Source organism: Schistocerca cancellata, chromosome 2, assembly GCF_023864275.1.
Source record: "Schistocerca cancellata isolate TAMUIC-IGC-003103 chromosome 2, iqSchCanc2.1, whole genome shotgun sequence".
NCBI classification, from domain to species: Eukaryota; Metazoa; Arthropoda; class Insecta; order Orthoptera; family Acrididae; genus Schistocerca; species Schistocerca cancellata.
In genome coordinates, this window is record NC_064627.1 from 834,658,610 (window position 1) to 834,672,753 (window position 14,144).

At 38.6% G+C, this 14,144-nt stretch overlaps 1 protein-coding gene across 2 annotated transcripts in view; it reads right to left on the minus strand.

Annotated features, from left to right (window-relative positions):
- Positions 1 to 14,144, minus strand: part of LOC126162738 (tuberin) — a 342,768-nt gene that overhangs the window by 272,475 nt on the left and 56,149 nt on the right. For both annotated transcript variants that reach the window (XM_049919411.1, XM_049919410.1), the window contains exons 5-6: positions 11,719 to 11,893; positions 8,934 to 9,134 (exon numbers count right to left, since the gene is read on the minus strand). In XM_049919411.1, coding sequence (XP_049775368.1) covers positions 8,934 to 9,134; positions 11,719 to 11,893 — 376 coding nt within the window. The remainder of the gene's footprint in view (positions 1 to 8,933; positions 9,135 to 11,718; positions 11,894 to 14,144) is intronic.

Sequence of the window (14,144 nt, forward strand, 5' to 3'; positions counted from 1 at the left end):
GGAGGGATCTGGAGCCTCCAGGATCAACAGGGTAGCCTTCCAGTGAGGTTTCTTCTTTACTCTGTTAAAACTTGGAGCCGAGATCCTTGGTAGACTTATTCATTTTGGGTGTAGGAATGGCAGAAGAGCAGGTAAATCCTGGGACCCACAGTTTGGAGAACAGTCATTAGTGAAGTGTGTTTATTGGAGAGTAACACAGATTGCAGAACAAGAGGAAAGTAGTAGTAGTAGTAGTAGTAGTAGTAGTAGTAGTAGTAGTAGTAGTAGTTCTGTTGGTAGGGTCGCTGGATGATAAATTTTCAGGGGGAGGGTTTCCAAAAGGAGCCTTATCACCAGTAGACGCAGAAGTAGGATGCTGCTGTTCTGACCAGATGCAGTGGGTGGTTCCTTAAGACTGTAGCATAGGAACCATGAGAAGCGAGGACCTCTCGCCCCCAAAGGTCAGATTTATTTGCTTAGCAACTTAAGGTCTTCGTCGAGGGAGTAATGATACCAGGCAGTGCTGATAGCCTGACATCTATAATGGTAGAAGTCAGCATCACTGAGCCTGAATACAAAGGATTATATTTTTTTATGATCTTCAAAGTATGCGAGGCCATCAGGAAGGATCAGCGAGTGTGGTCATTCCCAAAATGGACACATTCACATGGTAGTAAACATGGTAAATTTCTGTTAGTGGCCAGCCATAGTCTCCATAAATCAGGTCCATACGTACACAGGGAAGACATATGCCCACAGTGCTGGCATGGCATTGGGAAATACGGCCTCACGTCACAGCAATAGACCATGATTTTGACTACTTCTAGAAGTGAATCCCTCTCAAAAGCAGGGATGAATGCACTTGTGTCAACTTTGTTGTCTGGTGAGCCTCAACATACATGAAGACATTCAAAGTGGATCCCTCATTTATCCAAATGTTCACTTAGTTCTGCTGAGGCAAAACAAGTACAGAGGTACAGAGATGAGTGAGTGTGCCAGTTCAGTACTACCAGCATCACATTATCATAACACATCTGTGCTTAAAACACGAGGGATTGCACCATAATTTAAGAGTGAAATTAAAATAACTTTCCCAAACTTCATCAGAGTATTCTTAAGTATATTAATGTTAACACTGTACAGTCTCAGAATGATTAAATGAATATGTTAAGCAAAATATATGCTCTTAAGGAAAAAATAAGTAGTGCTGAATGATAAAACTACAATGCTACAAATTGTTCAGAATATGCAAATGTATGTCACAATTAAAAGTTACAAGTCTCACCTTGATCAGAGGAATATTTTGGTTAAAACTGGTGTTTTTATGAAACGTGGAAGATGCTAAATAAAGAAAAAAGCTGAAAATTCGTATGTAGGCTCAATTTCATGTAAAAACATTGAATATGTGACATCAATAAACTACCTCTTTTATTTTTCAAGTTATTTACTGAAAGCCAAATTTGGAATGAAAATAGCCATATCCATGGTATATTATGCATCATTTTTATTTGTAACAGAAAGTTCTAATGACAGTACTCTATTACATTCATGCAATAATACAGATGTACCAAGTTTCAAGACTGTATTGTAAATAATTATTACAAGGAATTTTAGAGAGGCACTTCAGAGGTCATGTTCTACTGTCGGTTCCATTCTAAAAATTCTAGCCAGCAGAGTTTAAGTGGAGCTAAACCTTTTTCAGTAACTAAAGCAAACTTAACTCTATAACTGTTAAGTGACAGAGCTGTTAATGTGTGTCTGAGAAAGAGGCCATTTAGATGCTGCTACCTGAGCCTAGGGTGGTTGTTAACAGATGTTGCATTTGGCAGTCCACTGCATCCCTATTTAAATACGGCCAGAGAGGCAGTAAGAAGAGGTACTTCCTCACTGAGATATCAAACTGTCTACATCAGTCAAATGCCCATGCGGCAGTGCCTCTGATGACATCAGAGCTGGGCAGACTTGAATGCATTCCCGGTAAAAGTATGAAGTGAACTCTCAAGGACTGTACATGATCCTGGATTGCTTAGATTTCACGGAATTAACTGTCTGAGTGCCACCTGTAATGCTGACAAAACCATGTGGCAAGTGGTGAGATTATTTTCCACTTTTAAGGTGAGCAATTAACTTTTGATGATCAGAAAGCAGGGGGACAGACCATTTTACTTTGAACTTCCTCTAGAGGTCACCTCTGAACTGTTAATAGAGCTGTTTCCATGAGGGATATTATTATTATTATTATTATTATTATTATTATTATTATTAGGGATAATATTATATTTTGTGTGTGTGAACTTTTGCAGATTATATCAATCACATAAACTCAAAAACCTTTACTTATGGTCATAGCTCCTGATCCTACTGAGTAAATAGGAAGTTGGAGCATTTTAATTCAGTGAGCACAAATAGTAGTGTGGACTTGCAGACTGGAAATTATGGTCAGTATGTTCTCCATTGCTTTCTGGCTGACCGCAAAAAAATTATTTTCAGGTTCCTGTAAATGGTGAAGGTAGGTGTAAAGCACACACGTACAATTTAAGTATCTTTTCATACAGACAAAACTAAGTAGTTACCATTTAATTATAAACCACTGTCTCACACTACATCCATCTGCAGTGTTAGGTCCCAAGGAAAATTAATTCCCATGGAGTGTTATAGTAACAGGTTCATCAACAAGTTGTTTACAAGAGAGTCCACCAAGGTTAGGTAGTATTTGCCATCTTAAGATGAAATCACTTCATAATTTGCTAAGGGAAGAAAGTTCGCCAGATACATTTTCAATATTCTCCAGAACCATCCAGTTTAGTACAAAGAAAGGATCCTCCTCCTGTTTGGATATAAACCAAGTACTAAGAGGAGTAGGGTCAGCAAAATTTATTGCTTTTGATGTCCTACCATTGTGTGACCAAGGAGGGAAAGTTCCTAGAGTTGTATCAATCTAGAGTGAATTGTAGTTTGCCTGAAGTGACAGCCAGATCCTCAAGGCTAATGGATGATAACTTTTCTCGTTTCAGGATACCAAATAACCTCCACGACACCACCTACTCTGAATGAGGACTATCCCCATGGATGCCACCCAGCCAGAGCAAAGGCCACCTGGTGTGACGGCCAGTGCCTGAAGTCCTGAGGTCCCCAGACAGACAGGCACCTACTGCACGACATGTGCAGTGAGATGACAACTCGGGCATCAATAGTGTGATCCCCGAATGGTCAGAGGACTACCATCATACAGGCAGCTGATGGCCTCACATGGACTGGCTATCATGCTGTGTATTGGGTGAAATTCCCCACAAACTGTATAGATTTTTTTTGAAAAGGTCAAGGTCAAGCTCACATATGGGAACTAGGCATGTTGTTGTTGTGGTCTTCAGACCAGAGACTGGTTTGATGCAGTTCTCCATGCTACTCTATCCTGTGCAAGCTTCATCATCTCCCAGTACCTACTGCAACCTACATCCTTCTGAATCTGTTTACTGTGTTCATCTCTTGGTCTCCCTCCACGATTTTTACCCTCCACGCTGCCCACCAATACTAAATTGGTGATCTCTTGATGCCTCAGAATATGCCCTACCAACCAATCCCTTCTTCTAGTCAAGTTGTGCCACAAATTTCTCTTCTCCCCAATTCTATTCAATATCTCCTCATTAGTTATGTGATCTACCCACCTAATCTTCAGCATTCTTCTGTAGCACCACATTTCGAAAGCTTCTATTCTCTTCTTGTCTAAACTATTTATCGTCCACATTTCACTTCCATACATGGCTACACTCCATACAAATACTTTCAGAAACAACTTCCTGACACTTAAATCTATACTCGATGCTAACGAATTTCTCTTCTTCAGAAACTCTTTCCTTGCCATTGTCAGTCTAAATTTTATATCCTCTCTACTTCGACTACATCAGTTATTTTGCTCCCCAAATAGCAAAACTCATTTACTACTTTAAGTGTCTCTTTTCCTAATCTAATTGCCGCAGCATCATCCGATTTAATTTGACTACATTCCATTATCCCCTTTTTGCTTTTGTTGATGTTCATCTTATATCCTTCTTTCAAGACACTGTCCATTCCAATCAGCTGCTGTTCCATATCCTTTGCTGTCCCTGACAGAATTACAATATCATTGGCAAACCTCAAAGTTTTTATTTCTTCTCCATGGATTTTAATTGCTACTCCTTTACTGCTGGCTAAATATACAGATTGAATAACATCAGGGATAGGCTACAACCCTGTCTCACTCCCTTCCCAACCACTGCTTGCTTCCCTTTCATGTCCCTCGACTCTTATAACTGCCATCTGGTTTCTGTACAATCGTATATAGCCTTTCGCTCCCTGTATTTTACCCCTGCCACCTTCAGAATTTGAAACAGAGTATTCCACTCAACATTGTCAAAGGCTTTCTCTAAGTCTACAAATGCTAGAAACGTAGGTTTGCCTTTCCTTAATTTATTTTCTAAGATAAGTCGATAAGTCGTAGGGTCAGTATTGCTTCACGTGTTCCAATATTTCTACGGAATCCAAACTGATCTTCCATGAGGTCGGCCTCTACCAGTTTTTCCATTCGTCTGTAAGGAATTCAAGTTAGTATTTTGCAGCCGAGGCTTATTAAACTGATAGTTCGGTAATTTTAACATCTGTCGACACCTGCTTTCTTTGGGATTGGAATTATTATATTCTTCTTGAAGTCTGAGGGTATTTCGCCTGTCTCATAGATCTTTCTCACTAGATGGTAGAGTTTTGTTAGGCCTGGCTCTCCCAAGGCTGTCAGTAGTTCTAATGAAATGTCATCTACTCCCGCGGCCTTGTTTCGACTTAGGTCTTTCAGTGCTCTGTCAAACTCTTCACGTAGTATCATATCTCCCCCTTGATCTTCATCTATATCCTCTTCCATTTCCATAATATTGTCCTCAGGAACATTGCTCTTATGTAGACCCTCCATATACTCCTTCCACCTTTCTGCTTTCCCTTCTTTGCTTAAAACTGGGTTTCTATCTAAGCTCTTGATATTCATGCAAGTGGTTCTCTTTTCTCCAGAGGTATCTTTAATTTTCCTGTAGGCAGTATCTATCTTACCCCTTGTGGTATGCATCTATAAATCCTTACATTTGTCCTCGAGCCATCCCTGCTTAGCCATTTTGCACTTCCTGTCAATCTCATTTTTGAGACATTTGTATTCCTTTTTGCCTGCTTCATTTACTGCTATTTTGAATTTTCTCCTTTCATCTATTAAATTCAATCTCTTCTGTTACCCAAGGATTTCTATTAGCCCTCATCTTTTTACCTACATGATCCTCTGCTGCCTTCACTATTTCATCTCTCAGATTAGATTAGATTAGATTTACTTTCATTCCAATTGATCCGTAGTGAGGAGGTCATCCAGGATGTGGAACATGTCAGAAAAACAACAATACATGACAAATATTGACAACTAAAACAAATAAGCTAATGTACCATTCCACAGGTCCCAAGTGGAATGATCGTCATTTTTTAATGAACACTAAGAGTCATTTTACAAATACTACTGCACTGAATTTAAAATAAAAAAGTTTTTCATTTATTTATAAGGTAATAAACATGTAATACAACTACTGTAATACTTATTTACAATGAACACATTACTGCACTGAAATGGTGCAGAAGTTAGATTATACTTACACACACACACACACACACACACACACACACACACACACACACATTTTCAGTGAACACCTTACCGCACTGAAATTGTGCAGAAGTTATGTTGTACTTATATACAACTCAGTTGGTTTTACTAAGAAATTCATCAATGGAGTAGAAGGAGTTGGCCACCAATAAATCCTTTAGGCTTCTCTTAAACTGAATTTCATTGGTTGTTAAGCTTTTTATGGTTGCTGGCAAGTTATTGAAAATGTGTGTTCCTGAATAATGCACACCTTTTTGTACAAGACTAAGTGACTTTAAATCCTTGTGAAGATTATTCTTATTTCTAGTATTGATTCCATGAATTGAGCTGTTGGTTTGAAAAAGTGGTATATTTTTAATGACAAATTTCATTAAGGAATAAATATATTGGGAAGCTGTAGTTAGTATCCCTAGTTCCCTAAACAGGCTTCTGCAGGATGTTCTTGAGTTCACACCACCTCAAAGCTACCCATTCTTCTTCCACTGCATTTCTTTCCCCCATTGTTGTCAATTGTTTCCTAATACTCTCCCTGAAACTCTCTACAATCTCTGGTTCTTTCAGTTTATCCAGGTCCCATCTCCTCAAATTCCCACCTTTTTGCAGTTTCTTCAGTTTTAATCTACAGTTCATAACCATTAGATTGTGGTCAGAGTCCACATCTGCCCCTGGAAATATCTTACAATTTAAAATCTGTCCTGACTCTCTGACTTACCATTATATAATCTATATGAAACCTTCAAATATCTCCAGGCTTCTTCCATGTATACAACCTTCTTTCATGATTCCTGGACCAAGTGTTAGCTATGATTAAGTTATGCTCTCTGCAAAATTCTACCAGGCGGCTTCCCCTTTCATTCCTTACTCCCATTCCATATTCACCTACTACGTTTCCTTCTCTTCCTTTTCCTACTGTTGAGTTCCAGTCACCCATGTCTATTAAATTTTCATCTCCCTTCACTATCTGAATAATTTCTTTTATCTCATCATACATTTCATCAATCTCTTTGTCATCTGCTGAGCTAGCTGGCATATAAACTTTTACTACTGTGGTAGGCATGGGCTTTGTATCTATCTGGGCCACAATAATGTGTTCACTATGCTGTTTGTAGTATCTTACCCACATTCCTGTTTTGCTATTCATTATTAAACCTACTCCTGCATTACCCCTATTTGATTTCGTATTTATAACCCTGATTCACCTGACCAGAAATCTTGTTCCTCCTGCCACCGAACTTCACTAGTTCCCACTATATCTAACTTTAACCTATCCATTTCCCTTTTTAAATTTTCTAACCTACCTGTCCGATTAACGGATTTGACATTCCATGCTCCGATCAGTAGAACACCAGTTTTTTTTCTCCTGATAACAACATCCTCCTGCTTAGTCCCCGCCCGGAGATCCGAATGGGGGACTATTTTACCTCCAGAATATTTTACCCAAGAGGACACCATCATCATTTAACCATACAGTAAAGCTGCATGCCCTCAGGAAAAATTAGAGCTGTAGTTTCCTCTTGCTTTCAGCCGTTCGCAGTACCAGCACAGCAAGGCCGTTTTGGTTAGTGTTACAAGGCCAGGTCAGTCAATCATCCAGACTGTTGCCCCTGCAACTACTGAAAAGGCTGCTACACGATTGTCTGCATCTCAACAGATACCCCTCCGTTGTGGTTGCACCTACGATACAGCTATTTGTATCACTGAGAGATAACCAAAATATGTCGTGTAAAAATAAAGAGAACAAAGTGATAAAAGGCCACGAATGATTGAGATTGTCAGCAAAGAATTTGTGCTAGTGAACTGCCTGAGGAAAGATGTAGTTGGAGATTAAGATTACACCATGGGAAAGGAAGAAGTACAGCAACGGCTTGGCCTCCTTGCCCAATATGTACATATTCACCAAGATTTGAGAGCCCCTGGAGAGGAGAAAATGACAAGACTTGGTTGCACTGAGCAAGAGATCATGGAGATGCAAATAGCAACAGTTAGAATGAATTATTCATGGTTGATAGAACAAATTCTGAAGACAACAGTCTTACATTACCTATGTCAGCACATGTAACACTACATTCTCATGTTTCAATAAGAGATGTAACAGCTAGTTCACCCAAATCTGATAAACCTGAAAGTGACACTGAATCTCCTAATAAGAAAGCAAGTTTCAATAATGAAAGTAACAATGAAGAAAATTATTTTCATCTACTTAATCACGCATCTTTTGATTCTCCTTTAGGTCACAGCTGTCAACTAAGGAATGATCAAAGCATTTTGTCATTCTTCATGTTATTTTTAACGGACTCTTTCCTTCTCGTCCCATCCTGTAAGTCTCCTCTGACCTGAAGTTATGGGCAACTTTTTCCAAACTATCCCCGTTTCCTAACTCACCACTCCTTTTTCCTCATCTCTCTTCCTTCCCCTTCAACATTTCTGCTAGGAGTCGTCATTGGCTCTGAAAGCTTGTAAATTTCCTTAATATTTATCTGTGTAAGCATTTTCCTGCTGTCAGTTTTCTTCCTCTCTCCAGTTACATCATAAAGGAAAATTGCATCACTGATGGCTTTCATACCTCACTTACAACAAAATGGTATAATATGCACACCAATAGAAAGAAACCAATGTTCAGTGACCCAAAAACATTTTTTTTAGTCAAACTCAAATTTCTTTATTTCTTTATTTAGGAGAGCAAAGAAAACATGGAGAGCAGTAGGTATTATGGACTTGTAGCTAAGAAGGAACACTGACCTACTGACATATATTTAAAACAAGTAAATTCCAAAATTAGTTACCAAAATTGCATCAGAAATTACTCAAGGAAAAGCCACCTTTAGATCTCTGTGGATTTGTAAAAAGCATTAACTTGCAAACGAGTCTCAAGTAAGAAATTAATTCTTTTCAGCTACAAATATTTTTGTCTCATTGGGGACAGTTCTTAACAAAGTGACATCACAGAAAGAACTACAGAAGCCTGTCTTGCAGGCTGCCCAAGAAAGACTGGCCCAGATAGACGCCCAAAGCAGCCACAATGTTAATTTCAGCATGGAGTGCTCTTTGTCAGTTCACCCTTCAGCAGTCAATTTCATCTTTATTATTTACTTTTCTGGGGCTAATATAACTGTTAAAGTTTCAGAATATTCTGAAAGCTAGGAAACCATTGTTAGTTTGTCAGTCAGCCCCTCTTAAGTTGTTCTTAGATTAGCAGATAATGGACACTACTTCTGCTGCAAGAACAACTAGCATTCCTTTTCAGTCAAACATTTATCACTAAAAAAAGTGTAGTTAATAACACACAGACCTGCAGGAGGGACGGCAAAACAGCTGTAGGCTCATATTTCAGAGTTAGCACCTTGCTCTTTCCCCACAGGGACATGTAGATGAAAAATATTGCTCCTCGTAGTAAGTAAATGTCTTGCAATGACTCAGGATCTTGCAGGAGCCGACACATAGTGAAAAGTGCTGAATGACCCAAATGAGTTCCCAGCAAGTTGCGCATTATCTACAACAAGGCAGGCAGAACTCAAAATTATTATAACTTATTTCCATAATTCCAAACAGATCTACAATTACGAACTTATCGCTAGATAACAATGAAAAAAAAATTATCAAAGTGAATAAATATATTATGCAGACATAATATCTAATGACATTTCCAACTTGTGTAATACTGTTTCAAAAATCTTATTTTTATCACTGTGCTGGTGCCCAGATATTATAATTATTAATAACATGCTTCACAGAGACTATATCTAACAATTTTCATTACATATAAAACATGTTATACAAAAATATCCTTACTCAGAATACATTATATTACTACAGACACATCAAACTCTCTCCCATAAAGAAATGGATCATCATAAGTAAGTAACACCAAGTGATTGACATAGCTATAAAAAATTCAAGTTCTCAAAAGAAGTCTGACTCAAGTTCTGGCCTTTCTGTACTGATTTATGATTCTCTGGTTTCCCAAAATCATCCAATGAAGAGGGGACTGAGGTTTCTTACTGTGGCAATGGCAGCCAGTTGCTCAACAGTTCCATGATTATTAATCTGTACACATCTCTGCAGCAATCATTCCGTCCTGTCATCTATTGTCCATAGCGAACCACAGTTAGCTCGTAGCCAGTTTTGAATAATGCCATTTTGCCATGTACGGTATACTTTAACCATGGCAGCAAATAAACAATTTACACACTTAACTGTTATAGAAATGCTTCCACTCTTGGTTTGAAAGCCTATGATAATGCCCTTTTGGACATTGGATAAATCACTCCGTTTCTGCATTACGACGACGACTGACATGTCTTCTGTGCCCCCTGACACAATTTATATACCCTCCAATGTTTGTGCTGTTATCTGCCACCTGTGAGTGGTCATTGCATGCTGATGTCAAACACAGACACAGTAATGTGACAGGACCATGTATTTCAGCTGTATATGGTTGACCCATCTACAAAGTGAGCCATTCATTTGGCTCACTCTGAAGACTGAATGGTATATGGCCTAAATATTAGAAGCAGCGGAATTTATGCAGCTGCAAGACTGAAATTTAATGGGGCAGTTATTGTGCCACAAAAGATGTAGAGTGTTTTTGTCCCTGATATATCCATGTTGAAGGCTACTGTATTTGAAGCTTCAGCTATCACATCAGTCTCTCTCTCACTGTGTGGCAAAGTGGCAACTTCATAATCACATCACAGAGTAGATGGAGATGTTGATGTAAGTCATTTCTCTAGTGAGGCAAGTACTGCAAAACATATAGTGTTGGCAACTGTCTTTTGAATAAAAGCATAGTTGTTAAACTGTTTACTACGTGAAGACTCTAATGTAAACTGTCCCAATGATCCTTCAAGAAGACGACTTGACAAAGCAAGCTGGGATATTTTTACTTCCCCTCTTGTTTTGCCACCTGCCACCCTAAAAATCATTTTTCATTTTCGACTAATTACTGTTAACATATATGAGTATAATCTGCATTTTCATACAAAGAAAGGTTGGCCCTCAGTTATAAAGAATACAGCAAACAGATCCAATTTTGTGCTTTTTTTTTCCACAATCATATTGACCAACTAGGATCACGTTAACAACTTCAGTTCCTCTTCTTCCATTGTTGTAGTTTCCTATTTTTCCAGTATTCTCTATTTTCTCCCCATGAAGTCTCTTCTTCTCTTCTGTCCATGCAACTGTGAAATGCAAATGTGCACCTGTCAGTTACATCATTTAAAGTAGTCAGTGTTGAACTTCCACCCCCCCCCCCCCCCCCCCATTTTTCAGCCAGTATACCAACACAGTACATCGACACCAAGAACCATCAATGAAGAAATAAAGCAGGTGAATGTCACAATGTCAGCAATAAACCTAACTAAAAAATTCTAATATGATCAATTTTATGTGAAGCTTCAGAGAACTCTGAGCATTTATGAAGTGAGTGACACTATCTTCAACACTTTTATTACTAAAAATAGTCAACTCAAACCCACAATACCATTTGAGTCAATCCTCAGAGCAGAAAATACTTTCATCTGAAACATTCATATAGAAACTGCAAGCGCGTACTTTATGCCACTATACCCTAACATCAAATGGAAACGGTAGGTGTGTTCCTTGAACTTTTAGCTCTAAAATGTTCTTGTACGTCGTTGTCTAAAATATTTACCATTCCTTCTGAAACACCTTGTATAAATAACCAAACAAGTGCAAATTAAAAAAATAAACTACTGAAAATTATTAACATCCAGAATGAGAATTTCAATCTGCAGCGGCATGTGCACCGATATGAAACTTCCTGGTGGATTAAAACTGTGTGCTGGGCCAAGACTCAAACTCGGAACCTGAGGTCTTGCATTCGAGTCTCGGTCCAGCACATATTCTTAATCTGCCATGAAGTTTCATTATTAGCATTGATGTACAAAACAGTCACTACCACCAGACAGAGAAAGAATTGTGGCAACAATTACAAAATGTTTGTACTACACACACTACAGTTTTTACAGAATTAGTGAGTATTTACTCAGTCACAAATCATTCAAAATGCTACAATTTTAGATTTTTGTTTACAGAGTATCACTAAGTTGCACTACCTTCCAACTAGTAGGGCAGTAGTCTTCCATGTTAACAGTGTGGCACAAAGCACCAATAAAAATTCGGAGAGAGCCTGGAGGAAAGTTACTATAGCAGACAATAGAGTCTAAAAGAGCCAGACACGTAAGAACTTCCTGCTTTGCAAGGCTCCAACAGCAAAGGTAACAAACATTCCTGTCACATACAAACAAACAAAAATTAATACTTAGTAACTGTAACAAACAAACATAAATATCATAGATGTGATGACAGCTTGAATGTTCTGAATTATTTTTAATTATCTAGTCCTTTATCATTTAGTCATTCAGTGGAAGGAAAATTAAAATATAAAACGGGTGGATAATGTTGTCATCTACAGAGCAGACAAAGTAATTACTACAGAAGTTTGAATAAACTGATCCAAACTGGAGAAAATTACAATAAAATAATTATTTAAGAGTTATTCCTCAGCATGAAAATATATAATATACAAGAATAAAATTCTGGAATTTCAATAATGATGTTCTCAGCTTGACTGGCTTTGTTATGCTATTGACTACAATTCATTTTGAACTACTGATTAAGCAATGGTCTCAAGAGCACAAGTCATTATTTTTCAAGAAACAAGAGAACATAGTCAAAGTGTCATTTCTGAAGAAGTTACTCTCAATATTTAACTGCAATAGGATGAAAGGTTATGATTAACCAGACAAGAATATATATCAACTGATTGTTATCAATGTATCAAAAGGTTATGATTAACCAGACAAGAATGTATATCAACTGACTGTTATCAATGTATCAAATAATCCTACAGGAGGTGGTACTGGCAAACTAGAAGAAAAGTTCCTACAACAATATGTTCAGAAAGCAATATCTGTTGAGATATGAACCAATCTTTTCCCTCATTCCCATCTGCTTGTCACCTATAAGTGAACACTATAAGCAGTGGCACTTGTGGTTACCATACATCCTGACACATCCTTCAGCACTTCTTCACAGTGAACCATGCACTCTTTCAGATACACCTGCCTCTATCCAGATTACATCACATGTATTGGTCACATGCTGATGTAATGTCTACAAACTGTTGATAGGCTGTGGATACACCAGTGCCTATAAATGTCCCCATAGCTAGAAATCCAATGGAATCAAGTCTGATGAATGGAGAGGCCATGCTACCACACCAACTTGACCAATCCATCACCCATGAAATGTTGTCGTGAGGTACTGTCCCACAATCTGTACCCCATCAGGTGCAAACCACTGTTATTTTTCAGCAGCGGCTTTAGTCTCCAATAGTACAGGTAATTCATCATGCAGAAACAGTGATACATAGCACCTGTTAATCTGTTTGATAAGGTGTATGGTCCTACGAGTCTGCCACTGACAGTTCATACTCATACTTTGATACTGAAGTGATCATCATGCCTCACCACATTTGTTCGAGGATTTTCATCTGGCCATACATGCGTATTGTGGTAAGTTACTATGCCATTTCTCGTGAATCTTGCCTCATCTGTACATAAATGCAGGCTGTGAACTGTGGATCTTCAGCAATCTATTGTAGAAGCTGTTGGCAGAATTGTAATTGGGAAAGGTGGCCTGCTGGATGAAAAGATTGCACGTGACATATATAATAGGGATAAAGCAACTGCTCGACCTGAATTCACTATGCAAGAGTACAACTGATACCTACAGCAACTCCAATTCTTTGTACATTTGTTTCAATATCATCTACATATCACAATACCTGCTCCTCCATATCCAGTGTGCAATCTGTGCGAGGTCTGCCGCGGTCCATTGTCTGTGCTTCGAATGACCCAATGCCTGCAAGCCACTGGATAGAGATGCTGTGGACGTCATTCGGCATATGGTTGATGGTCCTGGCGATTACCACCATCAGCTAATATGGCTAATAGAATAACATGTCTGCCATTTCTCTCAGGGAATAGTGTGTTGCGGACGGTTAAAAAGGACAGGCAGGTCACCCAACCCAGGATGATAAGGACCCATCAGATGCAAATATGAGGTGAACCACAGATTCCCCTCATCCTCACAATAGCTGGGTCCTACCATCATGTGTTCGTCATTTTTAATCTTCCCAAACTTACCCCTCTAACCACCCTGAGGAAGGAACCATCAATTCCAGAAGCTAGGTATTGTGTCACTTTCCCTTTTGTGTGTGTGTGTGTGTGTGTGTCAACAGTACCACACATTTCATCAGCTGAATATCAGTACCGTCTAGCGATTCTGTCTCATAGTTCATTTGCTTGCACATATATGCACACAATGGAATTAAACTTGTGTATGTGCTTACAAAGCATTTTAGAGATTACTGGCACCACACAGCAATTAAGCATCAGCCTGGTCAATGGGCACGTAGTCACGTTCCATCACATGGTATTTGTTCACATACCACCATGTCATCGCAATAATGTTGAAA